General features: G+C 41.0%; 1 protein-coding gene across 2 annotated transcripts in view; it reads left to right on the plus strand.

Annotated features, from left to right (window-relative positions):
- The first annotated feature begins 2344 nt into the window (after window positions 1–2344).
- SLC12A2 (solute carrier family 12 member 2) overlaps window positions 2345–18192 on the plus strand; it is a 90365-nt gene continuing 74517 nt past the window's right edge. The window contains exon 1 of one of the 2 annotated variants that reach the window (XM_028531312.2): window positions 2345–3574. In XM_028531312.2, coding sequence (XP_028387113.1) covers window positions 2843–3574 — 732 coding nt within the window. In that variant the 5' untranslated portion in view covers window positions 2345–2842. The remainder of the gene's footprint in view (window positions 3575–18192) is intronic. The other variant, XM_028531320.2, reaches the window with a different exon arrangement.

The raw sequence follows: 18192 nt of genomic DNA on the forward strand, positions 1-18192 counted from the left end.
AACACATAACTACAAAACACAAGAACAGATACAAGGTATTTCAGATACTACCCACGTATAATGCACATCCTTATTTTTCCCTTAAAAATGTGGGCAAAAAGTGTGCATTATACATGACAAACTATGGTATCAAGATTTAATGAAGTCATAAGAGCAAAGCCCTGATCAGATAGAACAGGTGCCCTTATAAGAAGAGGCACCTGAGTTCTGTCTTTAACATGTGACCACACAATGAGGGGACACTCTGCAACCTGTCACCAAAACTTGGCCAAACTGGCACCCTGATCTCACTTTCCAGCCCCCAGAACTGTAAAAAAATAAATTTCTTTTTCAGTTACCCTGTCTATGATATTTTGTTAGGGCAGCCCAAGTTGACTGATACACTGTCCCACTCAGAGTAAAAGTCAAAGTCCTTCTAATAGCCTAAGTCCTACATGATATGGTCTTTCTTACCCCCAATCTGTAAGCTCTCTGATCTAATCACCTTTGATTTCCCCATCCCTTAAGCAGCTTCAGCCACACTGGCCTACATGAAATTTCCATGAACATGTCAGACATGCTGTCACCTTTTTGTTTTTCTTCTGCTTGGAATATTCTTTTCCAAATATTTGCATTACCCACTTCCTCACTCAAATGTCACCTTCTCAGTGGGGCCATCCTAAGAAAAATTTTACCACCTCCATCTCATATACCTCTCCTAGTCCCTTTTCCTTAGCACTCCAAGCATGCTCTATATTTCTAGGTATTTCTATCTTCTACAGCATGCTAAATACTTTATCCATTTATCATTTATTGCCCCTCCTCACTTTCCCTAGACAATGAACTCCATGAGAGAGGACACTGTCTGTTTTGCTGTTATATCCCCAGAACACAGAGCACCTCATAGTAGACACTTACCCTTTGTGCAGTTCAATGAATGTTGAACTCCAATAGCTATCTAATTAGCGTTGGAACTAAGAGGTACCACACAGATCAGCTACCAAGACAGAAATCCCCTAGTAGAAACAGCATTTCCTAAAGGACCACCTGATTTTTCTGGCCTCTTCTGTTTTTTTTTTTTTTTTTTTTTTTTTTGCTAATATTACTAGTGTGCAAGAAAGCATTTAGAAAGTGTGCCTACATGACCCAAGAGAGGTTCTTTCCTCTCTCCATCTTTACAACAGAGATAATAAAATGAGATGAAAAGTTGTGCAAGTCAAATAAGATAATGGTTGCGACAATTTTTTGGGAACTACCTGGTTGCAGTTTTCTTAACAGTACTGTATTTCCAAACAGCTCTGCAAACTCTGCGGTTCTTCAACGGTTCAGCAAAGGACCGTGTTTATCCCCACAAATAAAATATAAAAATATATAAATACAAATACAGGCAAGTGATCTAAGAAGCCATTCATTGTTATCTGTTTTCATGTAGGGCTGTGGGTAGAATTTAGGTTAAAAATGAATTCTGCTAAGCACGTTGCAAAATAATTATCTCCTATATTTTACATTAGAACAAATTGACCTGCAGAGAAGTACCTTTTTATTTTAATTAAAACAGGAATGATTCACAACCTACACCATATTTAAAGTTCCAGGTTACTGCTCTCATATTCATTTCTGAGCTTCCCAGCATTTTTAGAAATACCTCAAGTTAAAAATCCTGATGAAACAATAAGGTATCACAACTAAACTCCCTGCTCACCTTCAAACACCACAGCTTTTAAAATAAAGGTGTCATCGAAGTGTGGACACACCCACTGCATCACCACTGGGATTAGTCTCTGGTTATGCAAATCTAACGCTGCCAGGCGGGAGAGTTTACAGCCTCAAAGACGGCACAGAGGAAATCCTGCTTCCCGCTAGGCTCAGGCCTGGAGTGTGTGCGGGCGTCACGGCGGGCAGGAGCTCCCAGCAGGTTCGCCAAAGGGCGAACCTCTCCCGCAACTCCGGAAGCACCTGCGGGAGGGTCGGGAAAGCCCCCGGCATCACCCGGGCAGCCGATCGCTCCAGCACTACCGCGGGTACCACGCGCCTGAGGGAAAGCGGCCCACTAACCCTGCAGCATCTCGCGAGATCTCGCCAGCTCAGCCTAAGTACTGCGCGCTCATAACTTAAAAAAAAAAAAAAAAAAAAGCCAGCAGTCTAGATCCTCTAGAGCTGCCGGTGTGGTGGCAGCTGCCTCGGGAGTAGCAGCAATCCGCGTGCGCCGAGGCAGGGCCCGCGCGCCCATTCGCTAGCCGTCGGCAGCCGGGTCTGCTGTGGCTCCGGCTACCATCCAGTAGACGCGCAGCCCTAGGGGCGGGGAGAGAAGAAGGCGGCCGGGGGGCCTGCTCCTCATCTCCGCAGAGCAGGGCGGGGGAAGGAGGTGGAGGAGTGGGAGGAGGACGACGGAAGAGGAGGTAGCGGCGCGGGGATCTTCCCGGCGACAGCGGTCAGGCGGTGCACTGCTGCTCCTCCGCCGCGCTGCTCGTGCTCTCCGAAGCCCGGCGCGCACTGGCTGGACACGATCCCTGCGCTGGCCGTTCTCGCGCGGGGTCGCGCAAGACCCTAGGAGGGCCGGGGCGCCGAGGGAGCGTCCGCCGGGCGTCACTGCGGGACCGCGGGTGGGCGGGCTGAGGGGTGGAGGAGCCACGGGCCCCGCCTCCCGCGTGCTGCAGCTAGAGCCGCCACTGCCGTGGCCCCGCCGAGGCTTTAAACAGTGGGGACCGCCCCGCGCCGGCTGCACTCTCGCGCTGACTGGGCTGCGGACGGCGGAGAGCCGGCCACCGGGAGAGCGACTCCCTCTTCAGGCGTTGCGACCGCGGAGGGCGTGCAGCCCGCGACGTCCGCCAGACTCTCTGGGTCCGCCGAGGGTCGGCTGGTGATGGAGCCGAGGCCTACGGCGCCCTCCTCCGGCGCCCCTAGGCTATCTGGGGTCGGAGAGACGCCGCCAGCCGCCGCGCTAGCCGCTCCCGGGGTGGACCTGCCCGGCGCGGCTGTGCCCTCGGTGTCGGAGGATGCTGCGGCCGCTAGCCTGGGTGGCGGCGGGGTCCGCGGGGAGGGCGCCGCGGCGGCCGGGGACGGACTGGGCAGACCCCTGGGGCCCACCCCGAGCCAGAGCCGCTTCCAGGTGGACCTGGTTTCCGAGAACGCCGGGCGAGCTGCCGCGGCGGCGGCTGCAGCTGGTGTTGGGACGGGGAGCAAGGAGACCTCCGTGGATGGGAAAGCAATCGGCGAAAGCGGGCCTGCGAAAGGCAGCGAGGAAGCCAAGGGCCGCTTCCGTGTGAACTTCGTGGACCCGGCTGCCTCCTCTTCAGCTGAGGAGAGCCTGTCGGATGCGGCGGGGGTCGGAGGCGACGGGCCCAACGTGAGCTTCCAGAACGGTGGGGACACAGTGCTGAGCGAGGGCAGCAGCCTGCACTCGGGCGGCGGCGGCAGTGGGCACCACCAGCACTACTACTATGACACCCACACCAATACCTACTACCTGCGCACCTTCGGCCACAACACCATGGACGCCGTGCCCAGGATCGATCACTACCGGCACACAGTAGCGCAGCTGGGCGAGAAGTTGCTCCGGCCCAGTCTAGCGGAGCTTCACGACGAGCTGGAAAAGGTGAGCTCTCCTGCCCCCCCCCCCCCCCTCCTTCCCCAACCACTGGTTCGCACCGACCGCGGGATGTGGCCGCTGGCTCTCCGCCGGTGAGGTGGCGGGAATGGATGTGCACGACTTGCAAGCATCTCTGGATTCAGCTGTCAAGGGTGGAATTGCAGAGGAATGTAACTTAATCTCTTAAAAGTTTGCTGCGGGTTAGACTAGTTACGAGATACAGGAGAGATTGCATTTAACAACTTTCCTCTTGCACTTATATTGCTCGTTTATGCTGGTTCCCACCCGACCTTAACAATTACCATCCCTCTGAATGAGTTATGCTTCTGGACCCTGGGAAGGGAATGTACAGGAGGTATAGGTGAGAAAGAAGGTCAGTTCGTAGAGAAGAGCACACCTCCATCTGTGTTAAAGATTGTATTGCAGGGCTCACGTACACCCATTAGGGGTCCCAAGAGTGGGAACTTCAGTGTTTGAAGGAAAAAATCTTAACAGTGTGTTTGTGGTCCATGAATTATTAAAACTCAATTCCTGCAGTCCTGAATATGCAAAGATCATAAATCTTGGGACATGGTGTTCCTGATAATGGCATAAATCCATTTTTAATGTAAACCTTTTGGTAGAGTACTATTAAAAAAGGCGGGGGAGGGGCTCAGCTGGGGAGGGAGGGAAGAGAGAGAGAGATGGAGAGAGAGATTGAGAGAGTGAATGCTTTTTTCTGTGGAGGAAGTTCAGAAAGACTTTCTGGGGTCTTGCATAAGTAGTTAACACTTTGTGAAGAGAAAATCATTCCTATATCGTTTCTGTAATTCTATTTTATGGCCATATACGGCTTTTATCTTTTATTTCTTTATGGTACAAAATTGGGATTTCAAGACAACATTGATGCTTCTGAAATTCCATCAATTAATATTTAACTTTTTTTATGGGCTGGGATTACTTGAAGTTTGCTTTTACAGTGTGTAATGACCACATTGATGGAATGTGGTGAATGCAGAGTTGGTACCATACAGGTTGAAAAGATCACAGTGTGGACGAGTTTAAATACAGAAGTATGAAGTTTCTTTTTGATACGATTATTTGATCTCATAGTCATTTCATACAATAATGTATTTGTCCCAATGTTTGATAATGTAACATTCATACAGTCTGAAATAATTCTCTCAACGCTTACAACTTATTGAATAGAAGCCTGACATCATTTAGCTTTGGATAATAGTACTCTTTTGTTATTCCGTTGTGGTATTTTGTCATATTAGAAGAAAAACAGTTTTCATGATGGTTACTTATACTCCGGTAGTTTCTCTCAAATCTATTATTTTTTTCCTTTCAAAACTCAAAATCTTTACAAAGTTGATATGTACCTGGTAATTTTCCTTTTTTGTGTGAGAACTTTTATTATTGAAAACACCTGGTTTATTTTACCAGAGCTGAGTAGTTTAGCAGTAAAGCACTTTATATTTACCCTTAAGTTCTAGAAAGGCTTTTTGTACGTTGAAGGATGTTATGCCTCCTTAAACTTGTATGCCTCCTAGGAAAGTGTTGTTATTTTAAATTAAGTTTTCTCGGTAAGGGAAAGGCATTTGAAGTTCTCCACAACTTTGGTTTTTTGTGTGTGTGTTTATTTTGGCATTATTGGATCAGTTTACAGTGTCTAAAAAAGAACACCTGTATTGTAAGTTGTGTGGCAGTGGAAGGCACCCAGCTTTTCAGTTTCAGCTTTTTCAGCTTTCAGGGTTATTGTAAAGACTAGAAAATGCTCATAAAGGCTCATGTTCCGTGCCTGAAAAATAATGGCTAGTGTAGTTACAGTTTCGATCTTATATTGGCCCTTCAGAAAGTATCTAAACTCCATGAGTCCAATTTTAGACCCTCTTAATTCCTACATTATTTGATGAATACAGTATGTAAAATGTTATGTTCAGAGTTTCACTTATGCAACAAGTGGTATAGTGAATTCTTTGTAGTTTTTTATATTCTACCACTGAGGTCCTTTATGGCCAAACCCCCCCCTAAAAACATTTATTAGGTTAACTAAGCATAGACTATAATATTGAAGATAATTTTGCTTAGAAGTTAGCAAATACATTAAAGAAAAGTTTTGTGTTAGGGAGTACCTATCTGCCTATACCGCTGTTAGAGGAGGGCAGGAGTGGGGGATAGCACTGATTGGGCAGATCCTAAAAGTTGTTTCTCATCCTATCTAGATCGAGTTCTGTCTCCTTAAAACCTCTTCTAATGCTTCTAGCCCTCAGTGAACCAAATGTTATAAAATGTTAAGAGTTTTATAACATTTAATTTTAGCACTTTATTGATTATCATGTAGTATCATACTTTGGTCACCAAATACTTAAGGATCTACCATGGGTCTGACTCTATGCTAGGAACTATGGAAGAACAAAAGAAGTGAAAACATAAGCTGTCAGAAATTTAGGGAACTTGTCTTCCTTCTACTTGAATCCTTTTCATTACCCAGCACTGTGATTTTTTGAAGTACTTTACCTAAAAATCCAACTGAAGGGGATTAGTTAAATATCTGTGGTGTATCTTGCTGTATTATGCAGCCATTCTAGGGCCAGGACTCTTGAGTTGTCCGTTTATCTAATATTTACTGGTGAGAGGAGTTTCTTAGCTGTTGGACACATGGATGTGGCATTGTGCAATGAGGCAGTGATTAGGGAGACAGATACCGACTCAGTTTAAACATTCACTAACCAAATAGTTGTACATATAACATAGTTATAAACTTTTTATTTTCAATGCTAGGGAAGCAAAGTATAGGCTGCTAGTGAGGATATTATAGGACCTAATTTTAATTGTGGTTGAGGAGGCCTTTTTCAAGAAGTGTGACTTTAAAGCACAAACCTGAAGGATAAGTTGATGATAGGGTAGGAAAACATTCTAGGTCAAAGGAACAGCATATATGAAGGTCATAAGGTGAGAGAAGGATACATCCAAAGAACAATAAGGAGGCCAGTGTAAGATTTTACTATAAATGTAGTTAGAAGTGATTGAAGTATTTTGTGTGAGGTAGCAACACGATCTGTATTGTTTTAACATCTCTGGCTGCTGGGTGGAGAATGGATTGGCAGGGGCAAGGATGGAAGCAGGGAGACCCAATCTATTACTGTGGTCTGGGGTACAGCAAATAAGCCTTGGTGGCAGATTGAATTGGATGTAGGTAGGTTGGGCGTGGGAGTGAAAGAGAAGCTGATCCCCAGGTTTTGGACTTGAGCAACTGAATAGATGGCAGTACTGTTGCCTGAGATGAGAAAGATTAGAGAAGGAATAGATATTGGCAGGGTGGGTAAACAAAGAATTCTGTTTGAGCAGCCTGTAAGACATCTTAGTCCGTGAGTCATGAGGGAGGGAGGCAGAAATGTATGTGTGTCGTGTGTATGTGTTTGTGTATATGTGTATGTGTGTATGTAGTGTCTAAGGTTGTGGCTGAAATTACCTAAGGAGAGTGAGTAGATAAGAGAACAGGTACAGGCTCTGGGATTGAGCCTAGAGAATGTCCAAAGGTATGTTAGGGATCGAGGAGACACTAGCAAAGGGAATTAAGGAGAAGCTGGTAGGCTGGTCATAAGTAGATAACTAGGAGAGTAGTGTCAAGGAAGCTGAGAGAAAAGTTTTTAAAAAAGCAGAAACTCTTCAAAACTGATGCCAGTAATTGATTTTTTTAAAAGTATTTCTAAAAAATACCCAAACTAGTGATTCCTGCCCCTAAGAGAAGAAAAAATGTAGAGGAAGGGTAAACAAAGACGTATTTGATGGAAAACTTCAGCTTGTATGATGGAATGCATGATTATCAACTGTGGAAAAATATGGTGGGTAGACAATACATAATAGCTCCTACTGGATTTAAAGCATTATTAAAACAAGTTTAAAAGGTAGCATTACCTTAACATAGTTGCCTTTGGCCAAAGCTTGGGAGCCTTTTGCTAGTGATATGTCAAGTCTTTGTATGTGGCCTATTTTCAGCCTTTTTCATTAATTGAAAGGGAGTTAAAGAGAGCAACTATATCAAGTGTCTTTTATACCTTATGAACTTGTTGAATTTTTAAATTTATTTCTTAGGGAATAAAATGATGATAATGGTGATGATAAAATGGGCACATAGAAGCTGAAGACATTGCTTAATGTCACTCTCACAGAAAGTGGTGCAGGAAGGCTCCCTGTAGAGCACGCCCTCACTTTTCTTCCCCCTTTCTTTCTCAGCATGTATCTCTGCTCTCTTTCTCCTAAGTTCTAAGGGTCCCTGGGAAACTTACTACCGGGGGGCAGTAGGCTGTAGCCCCTTGTCCTGGGCCAACCCCCGAAACTGTCTCCAAGGCCCCCTTTTCTCTGACTCTTCCCTGCTTTGGTTCACTTCTGTCACTGGGACTTTTACTTCTCAGTGAGTCCATGCAGCCCAGTGTGGCTCACTTTTTTCCTCATATTCTGGGGAGCCAAAGCAGAGCACCGCCCCAGGCTCGCTTATGTTGCTTCTTCTATCCTAAGCCCTTCCTTTGTTTCACTGTCCCCAGCTTTAATAAATGTTCTCTCAAAATTAAAAAAAATACATAAAAAGAAGGAAAGAAAGTTGTACAGAGGGTTTTACACCCAGGTTTTTCTAATTCTAATGCCAGAACATAGTAGTAATTCCCCTTTCTTATTTCTTCTTCCTGCCTATCCCCCAGACTGGCCCTGGGATGGCAGGGATGCTGACGGGGACATGTTGGGGATACCACCATCACCTCTCTACCATGACCCCCCAAGAGGGTAATGATCACATAACAGAGAAATGAGGAGGAATTCTTGTGATGATGTATCATATGACTGTCTCTTTCACTGGGATCTGAACCTGTGTCTTATTCATCTCCATACAGAGAATAAATAATAAAGATTTGTTCATTGAATGTATCGGGGGTAGACAATCCCTCCCACTTAACAAGAACCTCCTGTAAAACATAAACAAGTATGTTATCTCCTGACTCCTATAGCTGCTTTGGACTGGGCTGTGTTGATTCTTGGGCAAGCAATTCCACACACTACTAATTACTTCAGTACGTATCTTAAGTTCTTAAAGGTTACCCTGGAGGAACAAGGATGAGCCACATCCCTGAGGTTAGGGAGTATTTATGTTCCAGGAGTGAGTAAAGGTGGGACCCTGATAAGAAATGCTTGCATGTGGTAAAGTCACACTTGCATGGGTTTGACAGGGCAAAGCCACCAGAGGTTAAGTCTGTTTTATCCATAATACTGGATGCATTCCCTAAATGTGGAAGAATCATATGTATACTGCCATCATACTTGATGTCTCCTGTTTGTGTATTTGTCTTCATGCTCACATTTCCAATCCTGTGCAATTGGTATCTAAAGGACTAAAATAATATTTCTTGGTTATGTATTGAGTGTGTTTGCCTTCATTAATTTTTCATTACATGTTTTATATATGTGTTTGGACAGTCTGTAGTACTAATCAGATTGGTTCCATTTCATTAGTATTCATTGAAGTGAAATGAATATTAATTTGATTATTCAACAAATTCTTATTGAGTACCAACAGCACTATTCTAAGTGCTGGGGATTTTAAGTGCTGGGGATACAGCCATGAACACAGCAGAGTTATGGGGCTTTCATTCTAATGGTAGCACACAATAAACAAACAGGTTACATGTAATTGTGAAGAAAACTGAAGGTGGGTAGACAGTGATGGCTGGGGTGGGGCTGTTTTGGAGGAATCCAGGAAAGCCTCTCTGATAGGTGAGCAGACACTAGAAGGGACTAAGGGAGGAAGTATCTGGGGGCTAGAACACTCTAGGGAGATGAGCTGCAAACACCAAAACCCTGAGATGGGAGTGTGCTTGGTGTAATCGGGAAACAAGGAGACCACTTGGGCTGGAGTGAGGAGGGGGAGAGCTTTAGGAGAGGAGGTGAAAGCAGTAGTGAGGAACAAATATTGGAGAACTATGTAGATCATGATAAAGACTTAGGATTTTACTCTTGAGTGATGTAGGGAGCCATGGAGGGTTTTGAGCATAGACTTGGCAATCTGACTTACCTTTTTAAAATACCTGTCTGCTCTGTGGAGGATGTACTATAAGAGGGTAATGGTGGAAGCGGGGAGACTTGTTAGAAGCCTAATTACAGTATTTCAGTCAAGATGATAGGACTTTTACTAAGATAATAGAGTGTGATACAGTGAGAGGTGTTCACATACTGAATATGTCTAAAAGGTAGAATTGTTAGGATTTGCTGATGGTTTGGATGACAGGGTGTATAGAAAGATTGATGCCAGGGTTTCCCCCTCTTTCGAATGGGGTCTGTAGCTTTGGAGATTCTGAAGACATCTGGGAAGAGCAAGTTTGGGAGGTGGATTCAGGAGTTGGATTTCATTTTAGAAATGAGTTCTGCAGTGGGGTAAACACCAAATTGCAGCTACTGATTAGTGAAATAAAAGAACTTAAGAAAATGGGATTTAAATAATTGTATAAAATGTACTTTTATGCTACAAATTTAGGTAAAGCCGTGAAAATTAGTAGTTTTTTGAAGGGATGGGGAGCTAATACATTGATTCCACAAAGTGAAAGTGTTGGGGATGGACAGCAAGGAAACCTACTTAAAATACTGAAGTTAAAAATATATCACTGTTTTTAAACAGAAAGTAATTGGCTTTCTATTTAAAATATGAAAGCTATCATCTGCCAGTGGCTTTGTTATTCTAACACTTTTCACTAGATCCAGTACCAGTTCTGTCTTAACACTATTACACAAACTATGGTCCTGGTAAAGAACTTGGGGATTTCTAATTAGAAGAAGGGGAAAATCTAAAAGCAAAATTAGCTTAGTGGACTGTTGTCTCTCTGCAGAAGCTAATTATGGGCTGGTGTGTTTGTATTACCCTTGGGCTCAGGAATTTCTCTGCTTTAAATGTTTACTATGCCATTCCTGAACATTCACAAATTAGATATTCATTTAGGTTAAAAACCACTGGCATGGTTCGTTCTTGAGTTGGTGTGAATAAGTTCCTTTAACAATGTAGCTTTGAGTTTAGTATGCAAATCATTTTGGAGGGTAGGTGGCTTGGTAGGGCAGGCTTGATTACTCCAGTGGAGGAAGACTTAGAGGATCCATGACCATCTGCTGTAATATGACTTCTACACCATCATTTTACCTAAGTAATTCTTATTAAAGTCACCAGTCACTACCATCCTTATCACCAATACCAGGACCCCCCCCCCCCATCCCCGCCCCCAGCAGCATGCAACCTTCCAGCAGCATTTGATGTTCTTTTGAAGTCTTCTTATCATTTCCTTGGCTTCCATAATACCACTCTGTCTTTCCATTTTTCTTCTCCCTCTCTGTGGCTCTTTCAGCCCAGTGTCTTTTGCAGTTTGCTTTATTTTTAAATTTAGCCAGCCCCAAGGTTTGATTCTTGATTTTGGCTTTTCTTCTTCCTCTGGCTTCTTTCTTCTCTTCCTATGCTGTATTATCTGTCTGTAGGCTAATGACTCCCAACATTTTTGTCTCTCACCCCATACCCCCTTTCTGAGTTTTAGGCACCCATTGCCTGCTGAACATTTTTGCTTTGTATCTCAAAGGCACTCCAGACTCACAAACTTATGATTTCCTCCCTCGCCCTTCAGAAGCAAAACAACCTAGGCCTTTTTCAGTGGGCCCTATGTCTCCGTGAATGGTACCACCATTCATCATATTGCACAAGTGAGAAACCCAAGTCATCCTTGACAATTTTATTCCTCCATATCCAGTCCATCACCAAGTTCTATCACCTCTATTTCCTAAATATTCCTTTTATCTTCACTGCTGCCATCCTAGACTCAGTTGTGGCATGTCCCTCCTACAGTAGCCTTTTAACTGGGTTCCCTGAATTCACTGTGCCCTCCCATCATTATTGTACCCAGAACAATCTTTTTGAAACAAAATTGGTTATGTCATCCCTTGGCTTAAAACTAGCCCTGCACTGTCTAGCTCTGGCCTACTTGTTCCTCAGTGTTAAAATTACTCAATGGCACAATTCCTTTGGTCATTTGTGATACTATCCACAAACTCTTCCTTTCTGCCCCTTCATAACACACGGTTAACTTTTCAGTTTAAATATTTTACTTTAATCCTTATTTCCTGAGAGAGGAAGCCTTATTGTTCTCTGGTATGGAACAACCCCTTTTTTCCTTAAAACTCTTACTTCATTTAGTGATAGTATATTTATTAATGTGGTTGAGTCAACTGGAGCTGATGTCAGACTCCATGAGAAGCAGACTATGTTTGTGGCTGTTATGTTTGTGTCACTACGTTTGTGTCATTATGTTTGTAGTACCCTGTGTAGAGACCTGACATAGCTGACTCTCAAGCAGTGCATATTGAATAATATAACTAGTTTCTTTTTAATGAATTAATATAGTACAAAAGAATCTTAAACTCTTTTATATGTCTTATATTTGTTATCTTTAATCTCTGTAATTCATTTGACAAGCAAGTTGCCCCAATTTGCATGGTTGGAGTTTAAGGCACAGAAGAGCTAAGTAACCTGTACAGAGTTATAAGGCCTGTGACTGGCAGAACCAGGGGTGGTAACATTCTTACGTCCAGTTGGTGTTACTTCCAAAGATTTGGATTCCTGAGTTTCATTCTATGGCTGTGTCTTTTCCTAGTAGAAAAGTCTTCAAAAGAAATACAAGAAAGTTTCTTATTTGTTTTGAAGATATTATTTATTTATTTTTAGAGAGGGGAAGGGAGGGAAAAAGAGAGGGAGAGAAACATCAATGTGTGGTTGCTTCTTGTGCGCCCCCTACTGGAGACCTGGCTCACAACCCAGGCATGGCCCTCGCTGGCAATTGAACAGGCAGCCCTTTGGTTTGCAGACCCAGCACTCAATCCACTGATTCATACCAGCCAGACCTAAGAAAGTTTCTTACAAATGGAATTTTGCTAAATTTTTTCTTCCATTTCCTCTGCCTTTTCATATCTGTCCCCCAAAAGCTTAATCTAAATTTGCAAATGTTCTAGGGTTGTGTTTATTAATACTGTAACCACTAATCACATGTGGCTGTTAAACTCAGTTTAAATTCAATTTAAGATTTCAGTTCAATTATTTGAGTCACATTTTAAGTGCTCAATACCCATACATGGCTGATGGCTATTATATTGGACAGTGGAGATGTAGAACATTTCCATCATCACAGAGGTTACTGTTATATAGTACTATTTAGGAGACCTTTTTCCTTTCCTTGTTCCTCCTTTTTCTTCTTTTCTTCCACATAGTCACCACTAGTTTAAAACTATTACCATTCAAATTTTCTTTTGATTTTGCATGGAATTCTTTCTTAAAGGTTTCCAGAATATATTAGGCCCTCAACGAAGTGTTTATTGAATCAGTGGAATTTATCTTTTTCTGTCTGAGAATTGAAATGTGGTTTTTAATTAGAAAGGCTGTGTCGAATTTCTTAATATGGTATAAATTGTTAGTGTTGCTAAAGCACTCTTAAGCTACATACCTATATTTGGTCTTCAAATCTACATTTGGGGGAGATGGGTTTTTAGGAAGTCTTGGTAGCAGTCTCATTTTGGAAGGTTGTGATTTGCCTAAAGCCACATAAGTAATAGTTGATAAAGCTGAAATTTTTAAATATTTTATTTATTTATTTTTAGAGGGGAAGAATGTGTAAGAAAAACACTGATCATTTGCCTCCTGTCTACCCCCAACTGGGGACCTAGCAACCCAGGCTTATGCCCTGACCTGGAACTGACCTGGTGACCTTTCTGTTTGCAGGATGGTGCCCAACCAATCGAGCCACACTGACTTTTTTTGAAATTAGGTCTTCGTTTCCCTATCCTTTTCTTCTGGACCAGTGATTCCCAAATTTCTAAAAGGATCACTTGGAGAAAAATTAGACTTCTTTCTTCCAAAGAATGTATAGGCAACTTTTGTAAACCTTTCTGGTGATTCCCAGAAAGTCAGGTTTGAGCCCAGTATCCCGGACCATGTTGCAAGTCTTACACTTACTTTGGTTGTCCCTACAACAGTAGCACACAGTTATTTTCTTTACTCAACTTTAAAATACCCCTGTGGTAGACATGTGCTAATGATCAAAGAGCTGGCTTTAATCATTAGACAGCTATAGACTAAATTACATTAATTTGCCCATTATTGAACATCTGCCATATTTCAGGAGCTCTCTCTTGTCTGGGCACAGTAACCTTCCAAACCAGGTAGTTTACAAACAGACAAACTCAGAGGCTATAGCAACCTGCCCACGTCTCACAGCCAGTAAGTGTTAGATGCTGCAGTTAAACCTAGGCATGTTAATGAAAGCTTGCATGTCAGTATTAAGACAAACATATATGTTGCTTATTAAGTGGTCTGTTAAGATCCTACAGGGAATTTAGACATAAAAGTACTGTTAAGTTTGAATCCTGATTAGTTCATGTGGAATAATTGGTCCTAGATATTACCTCTTTTTATAGAACCTAATGGTTTCAGCTGTAAAACAATCAGTCTTTACTATTTCGAAATTAAGCTTTATGATAATTATTCTCAGCACTGGCTTACCTATACATTTCTAGAAATAATAGATTTGGCTTGGAGAAATTACTATCCCACCTATTTCAATCTCAGTCATTTGGCAGATTTGCTGATCATTAACAAAGCCGGTCCAGTAATTAAGCAAAGCAACAACATGACAACAAAAAAGATTTTACATCAAAGGGATTCACCACATCTGCACTGGGGACTATATAGTTACACTTTATAGTTATAAAAAATATTGCTATCTGGTTTCTAGAACCAGGGCAGGTTAGAAGGGGAAATGAACACTGGGAAAGGTGGATCCAGAGATAGCCAGCATGTTGTACAGACAGAAGATGAGAGAAGCAGAAAGACAGTTCTCAGAAAATAGCAGCCTAGAAGAGCCCTTAGTGTAGGTCCAAAGATAGGACTTAGGTTTTGATTATTGCAGCATCTCTAACATTGTGCTGGCACAAATTAGCAACAGTGTTTATAATCTTTTTTTTTTTTTAAGATTTTTAGAGAGAGGGGAAGGAAGGGAGAAAGAGAGGGAGAGAAACATCAATTGGTGCATCTCATATGTGGCCCAACCCAGGCATGTGCCCTGACCGGAAGTGAACCAGCAACCTTTTGCTTTGCAGGATGATGCCCAACCAACTGAGCGACACAGGTTAGGGCCAGTGTTTATAATATTGATAAAAAGTAGAGTCCACAAACTACACATTTTTTGAAAATTAGTCTCAAATCATCTAGAGCATCAAATTTTATTTTATTTCATTTTTTAGCATGTATCAGTCAATATTTTTTAATTTTTTTTATTGTGGAGTATCAAATTTTAAAAGGCTGAGGATTAATCCTTTTCAAAACCAACACTTAAAGAATTTATTCTAAGAGATTTATTGTGCTTTGTTTATTTAAAATGTTTATTGTTTTACTATGAAGAGAAAATAATATAGAAGGGTTTGAAAACAAAGTGAGTTAGATACTTTAGATTCTTAACATTTTTGTACTTGTATATATATTTTAAACTATAATTTTGTATGCTACTCTTCTTGCCTAGCATTAAATAACTTATTAGTAAATAAGTAAAGTTTTCTATGTCACCCATAGTACTCTTGTGTTTAAGTGAATGTTTGCATGTATGAACTATTATGACACATGTATCATAATTTCCATTTTCTCTTTGTAGCCTGTTTAGTCCACTCACATTTATTGTGATTTGGTTATAGTTAGGCCTGGTATTTTACAGTTTGTTTTCTGTTTTTCATTCCTCTAAACTTTTTTAGTATGACTTTCTAGTTATATGTCTTTTTGCATTATTGTTTTAGTGCTTACTCAGAAGTTTGAATTTCTTCAGCTAATATATGGGGACCATAGAACAGATTACTTTTCTTTCCTTAGTGCTCTAGTTGTCATAGAAATTATAAACCCAACAGTACAATGTTGTATTTTTGCTTTCAGCAGTCATATGGCTTCAAAAGAGAAAAGAAAAATAGATACCACATGGGATTTATTTTTATTTTTCATTTCCTCCTGTAGATCTGTGTTGCCATCTGAGTACTTCTTCCATGATTACATCTTGTAATGGAGGTCAAATGGCAACAAAATTCTTTCAGTTTTTGATTATCTGAAGATGTCTTTATTTCATTTCACTTTTGAAAGATAATTTTGCTGAATGTAGACTTCTTGGTTGACGGGGTTTTCTTCGTTCAGCACTTTGATAAACACTTCAGTGTCTTCTGGCCATCATTGTTTCTAAGAAGGAGAAAGCTCATCTCTATGTATGTTGTTTTTAAGATTTTCTCTTTACCTTGGCTTCTAGCAATTTGACTTGCAAAGGAGTATTTCTCTTTCTGTATATTCTTTTTTGGGTCTGTTAAGTTTCTTAAGTTTGTAAATTGATGCTTTTCACTGCTTCCTCCTTCTGAGATCTCCATTCTGCTGTTGAGTCCATCTAGTGAATTTTTTCTTTTCAATTATTGTGATTTTCAGGTCTAGAATTTCTAATAAAAAAAATAGCTTCCATTTCTCTGTTGAGCTAACCTCTCTGTTGCTCCCTGGTACCACATTTACCTTTAAGTAAACTTGAATATGTTTATTATACTTAGTATGAAGTTACTGTCTCCTAAATCTACCATCTGGGCTTACTTGGGGTTAATTTCTAATGATGTTTTTTTCCATCTGATTATGGGTTATATTTTTCTGTTTACTAATATTTTGGTATGAAAACTGGAAATGTAGATAATACATTGTAGTGACTTTAGGTTGTGGTGGTTGTTTGTATTCTTCTAAGGATTATTGTTTTCTGTTGTAACAAGTACTTGCCTAGGTTTAAACTTCAAACTGGGTCCTCCCCAGCTTACTTGGTAGCTGATGCCTCTGTTCCATTTTATGGTTTCTACCTGCTTTTTTTTTAAACTTGGCTCCTGGGGGAAGGAGGGTAACCACCCCTACACCAAATCTCAGTTGTTAGCTGAGATTTGGGGCTTACTGTTGCTATCGTTCCATTTTTTCCTCGAGATTCTCACTTAATTGCCAGTTCTTCTGGGTTTTGGACTCCCTTCTCTGATGGTTCAAGCTAATAAGGCTTCACCTAAAGCCTTCCAAGTTACACATATCTAGGGAATGCTCTCAGTTTAAAAAGGCAGTGAACTCAGGAATCTCGCCCAAAGCAGCTCTGTCTATTAAAAGTACCTGTATTTCCTTTCTGGTTTTTGCTTTTTGTCTGTTTGCCCTAGGTTCGTTCACATGCGTGTATAGCCAAGCTGTTAGTCATGAATTTGAATCTCGGTCTTTCCACTAATACTTGTGTTACCTTCAGAAAAAGGACTTGCCATCTCTTATGCTCAGTTTCCTTCTATAGAAAGTGATACTTAACAGTGAGAAGTAATTATATGTTCATGTGCGAAATACATGAAATACCAAGTGCATGCCATGCACTAAATGTAATTTTTGTTATCACATGTTTATCCATGTACATTGTTTCTATAATATTCTGTCCATTTATGATGCCACTAGTCATATATTTATATTCTTGACAACTTTTGGTTTTTATTTAAAAAAGTAAAACATTTCGAAATGTAACTCACGTTGTTATACTATTAATACTGGAAGGTACAAATTTTCTGGTAACTTGAATTAAAATGTTTTCAAGTTGTTGGTTTGTTGACATTAGCAAGTTGTATGGGTTTGAAATACATAATTATGCTATTCTTTAATGCATTCTGTTGTAACTCAGTCGTGAATGATCAGTAAAGAACATGATGGGCTAGGAAGAGAACTGAATTCTTTGGCTGCAGTCAGCAGTTCTGACTTGGTTCATTGTAAAGTCACATGGGCACACCATCCACTTTTATCTCAGGCACTTGAGTTTGAGCTTTGCATTAATGCCACTGGATATTAATAGACCATTGTTAACCAGAGCAGATTGGATGCCTGTAAAACAATACTTTGTTTTGAGAGAGTAGTCTGTATGGGGAGCATTACACTGAATACACCAATCACCGACAGCACGGATAGGAAATGTTGGTAGTTTGGGGATGAAATAATGGCTAGTACTTGATGAAAAAAATTGTTAGAATAAACTCAGCCACTTTGGTATCTAAATTTGCATATATGTGCATCACTTTATTCATTTGGCTATGTTTCATATTAATTTAACACTTTGGCTTATGTTAGTATTAAGCAGATGCTATCAAACTATATTAATTTTTATCTTCAAAGTATCTTTATTAATACTTCATTAATACTAGTTCAGAGGTTGGTTTATAGGATTTAATAGCATTTTTTTGTGAACTTGAACATTTTTGAAGTACAATTTTGGGTTGATCTAAATCAATACTAAGATGCTTGTAAACAAAACAATAAATTCTTATATATTAACAGTGCCCTGAAATAAAGACTCCCATTCCTTTAGCTGTCATTAACAGAGGTTTAATTTGCTTAACTAAAGCTGGACCCAGAAGTTTAGCTTCTATTCTCAGACTGTGCAGTCCACCATGAACCTAGGCTAGCCCAGATGTAGTGTTTATCATTTGCCACTGAAGGAAATAGGGAAGGGAGGAAGCTATCATTTACTAAGCATGTTTTTATTTATAGAGAAGTTGCAGAACATTTC

The sequence above is a fragment of the Phyllostomus discolor genome, chromosome 3 (genome assembly GCF_004126475.2).
Source record: "Phyllostomus discolor isolate MPI-MPIP mPhyDis1 chromosome 3, mPhyDis1.pri.v3, whole genome shotgun sequence".
NCBI classification, from domain to species: domain Eukaryota; kingdom Metazoa; phylum Chordata; class Mammalia; order Chiroptera; family Phyllostomidae; genus Phyllostomus; species Phyllostomus discolor.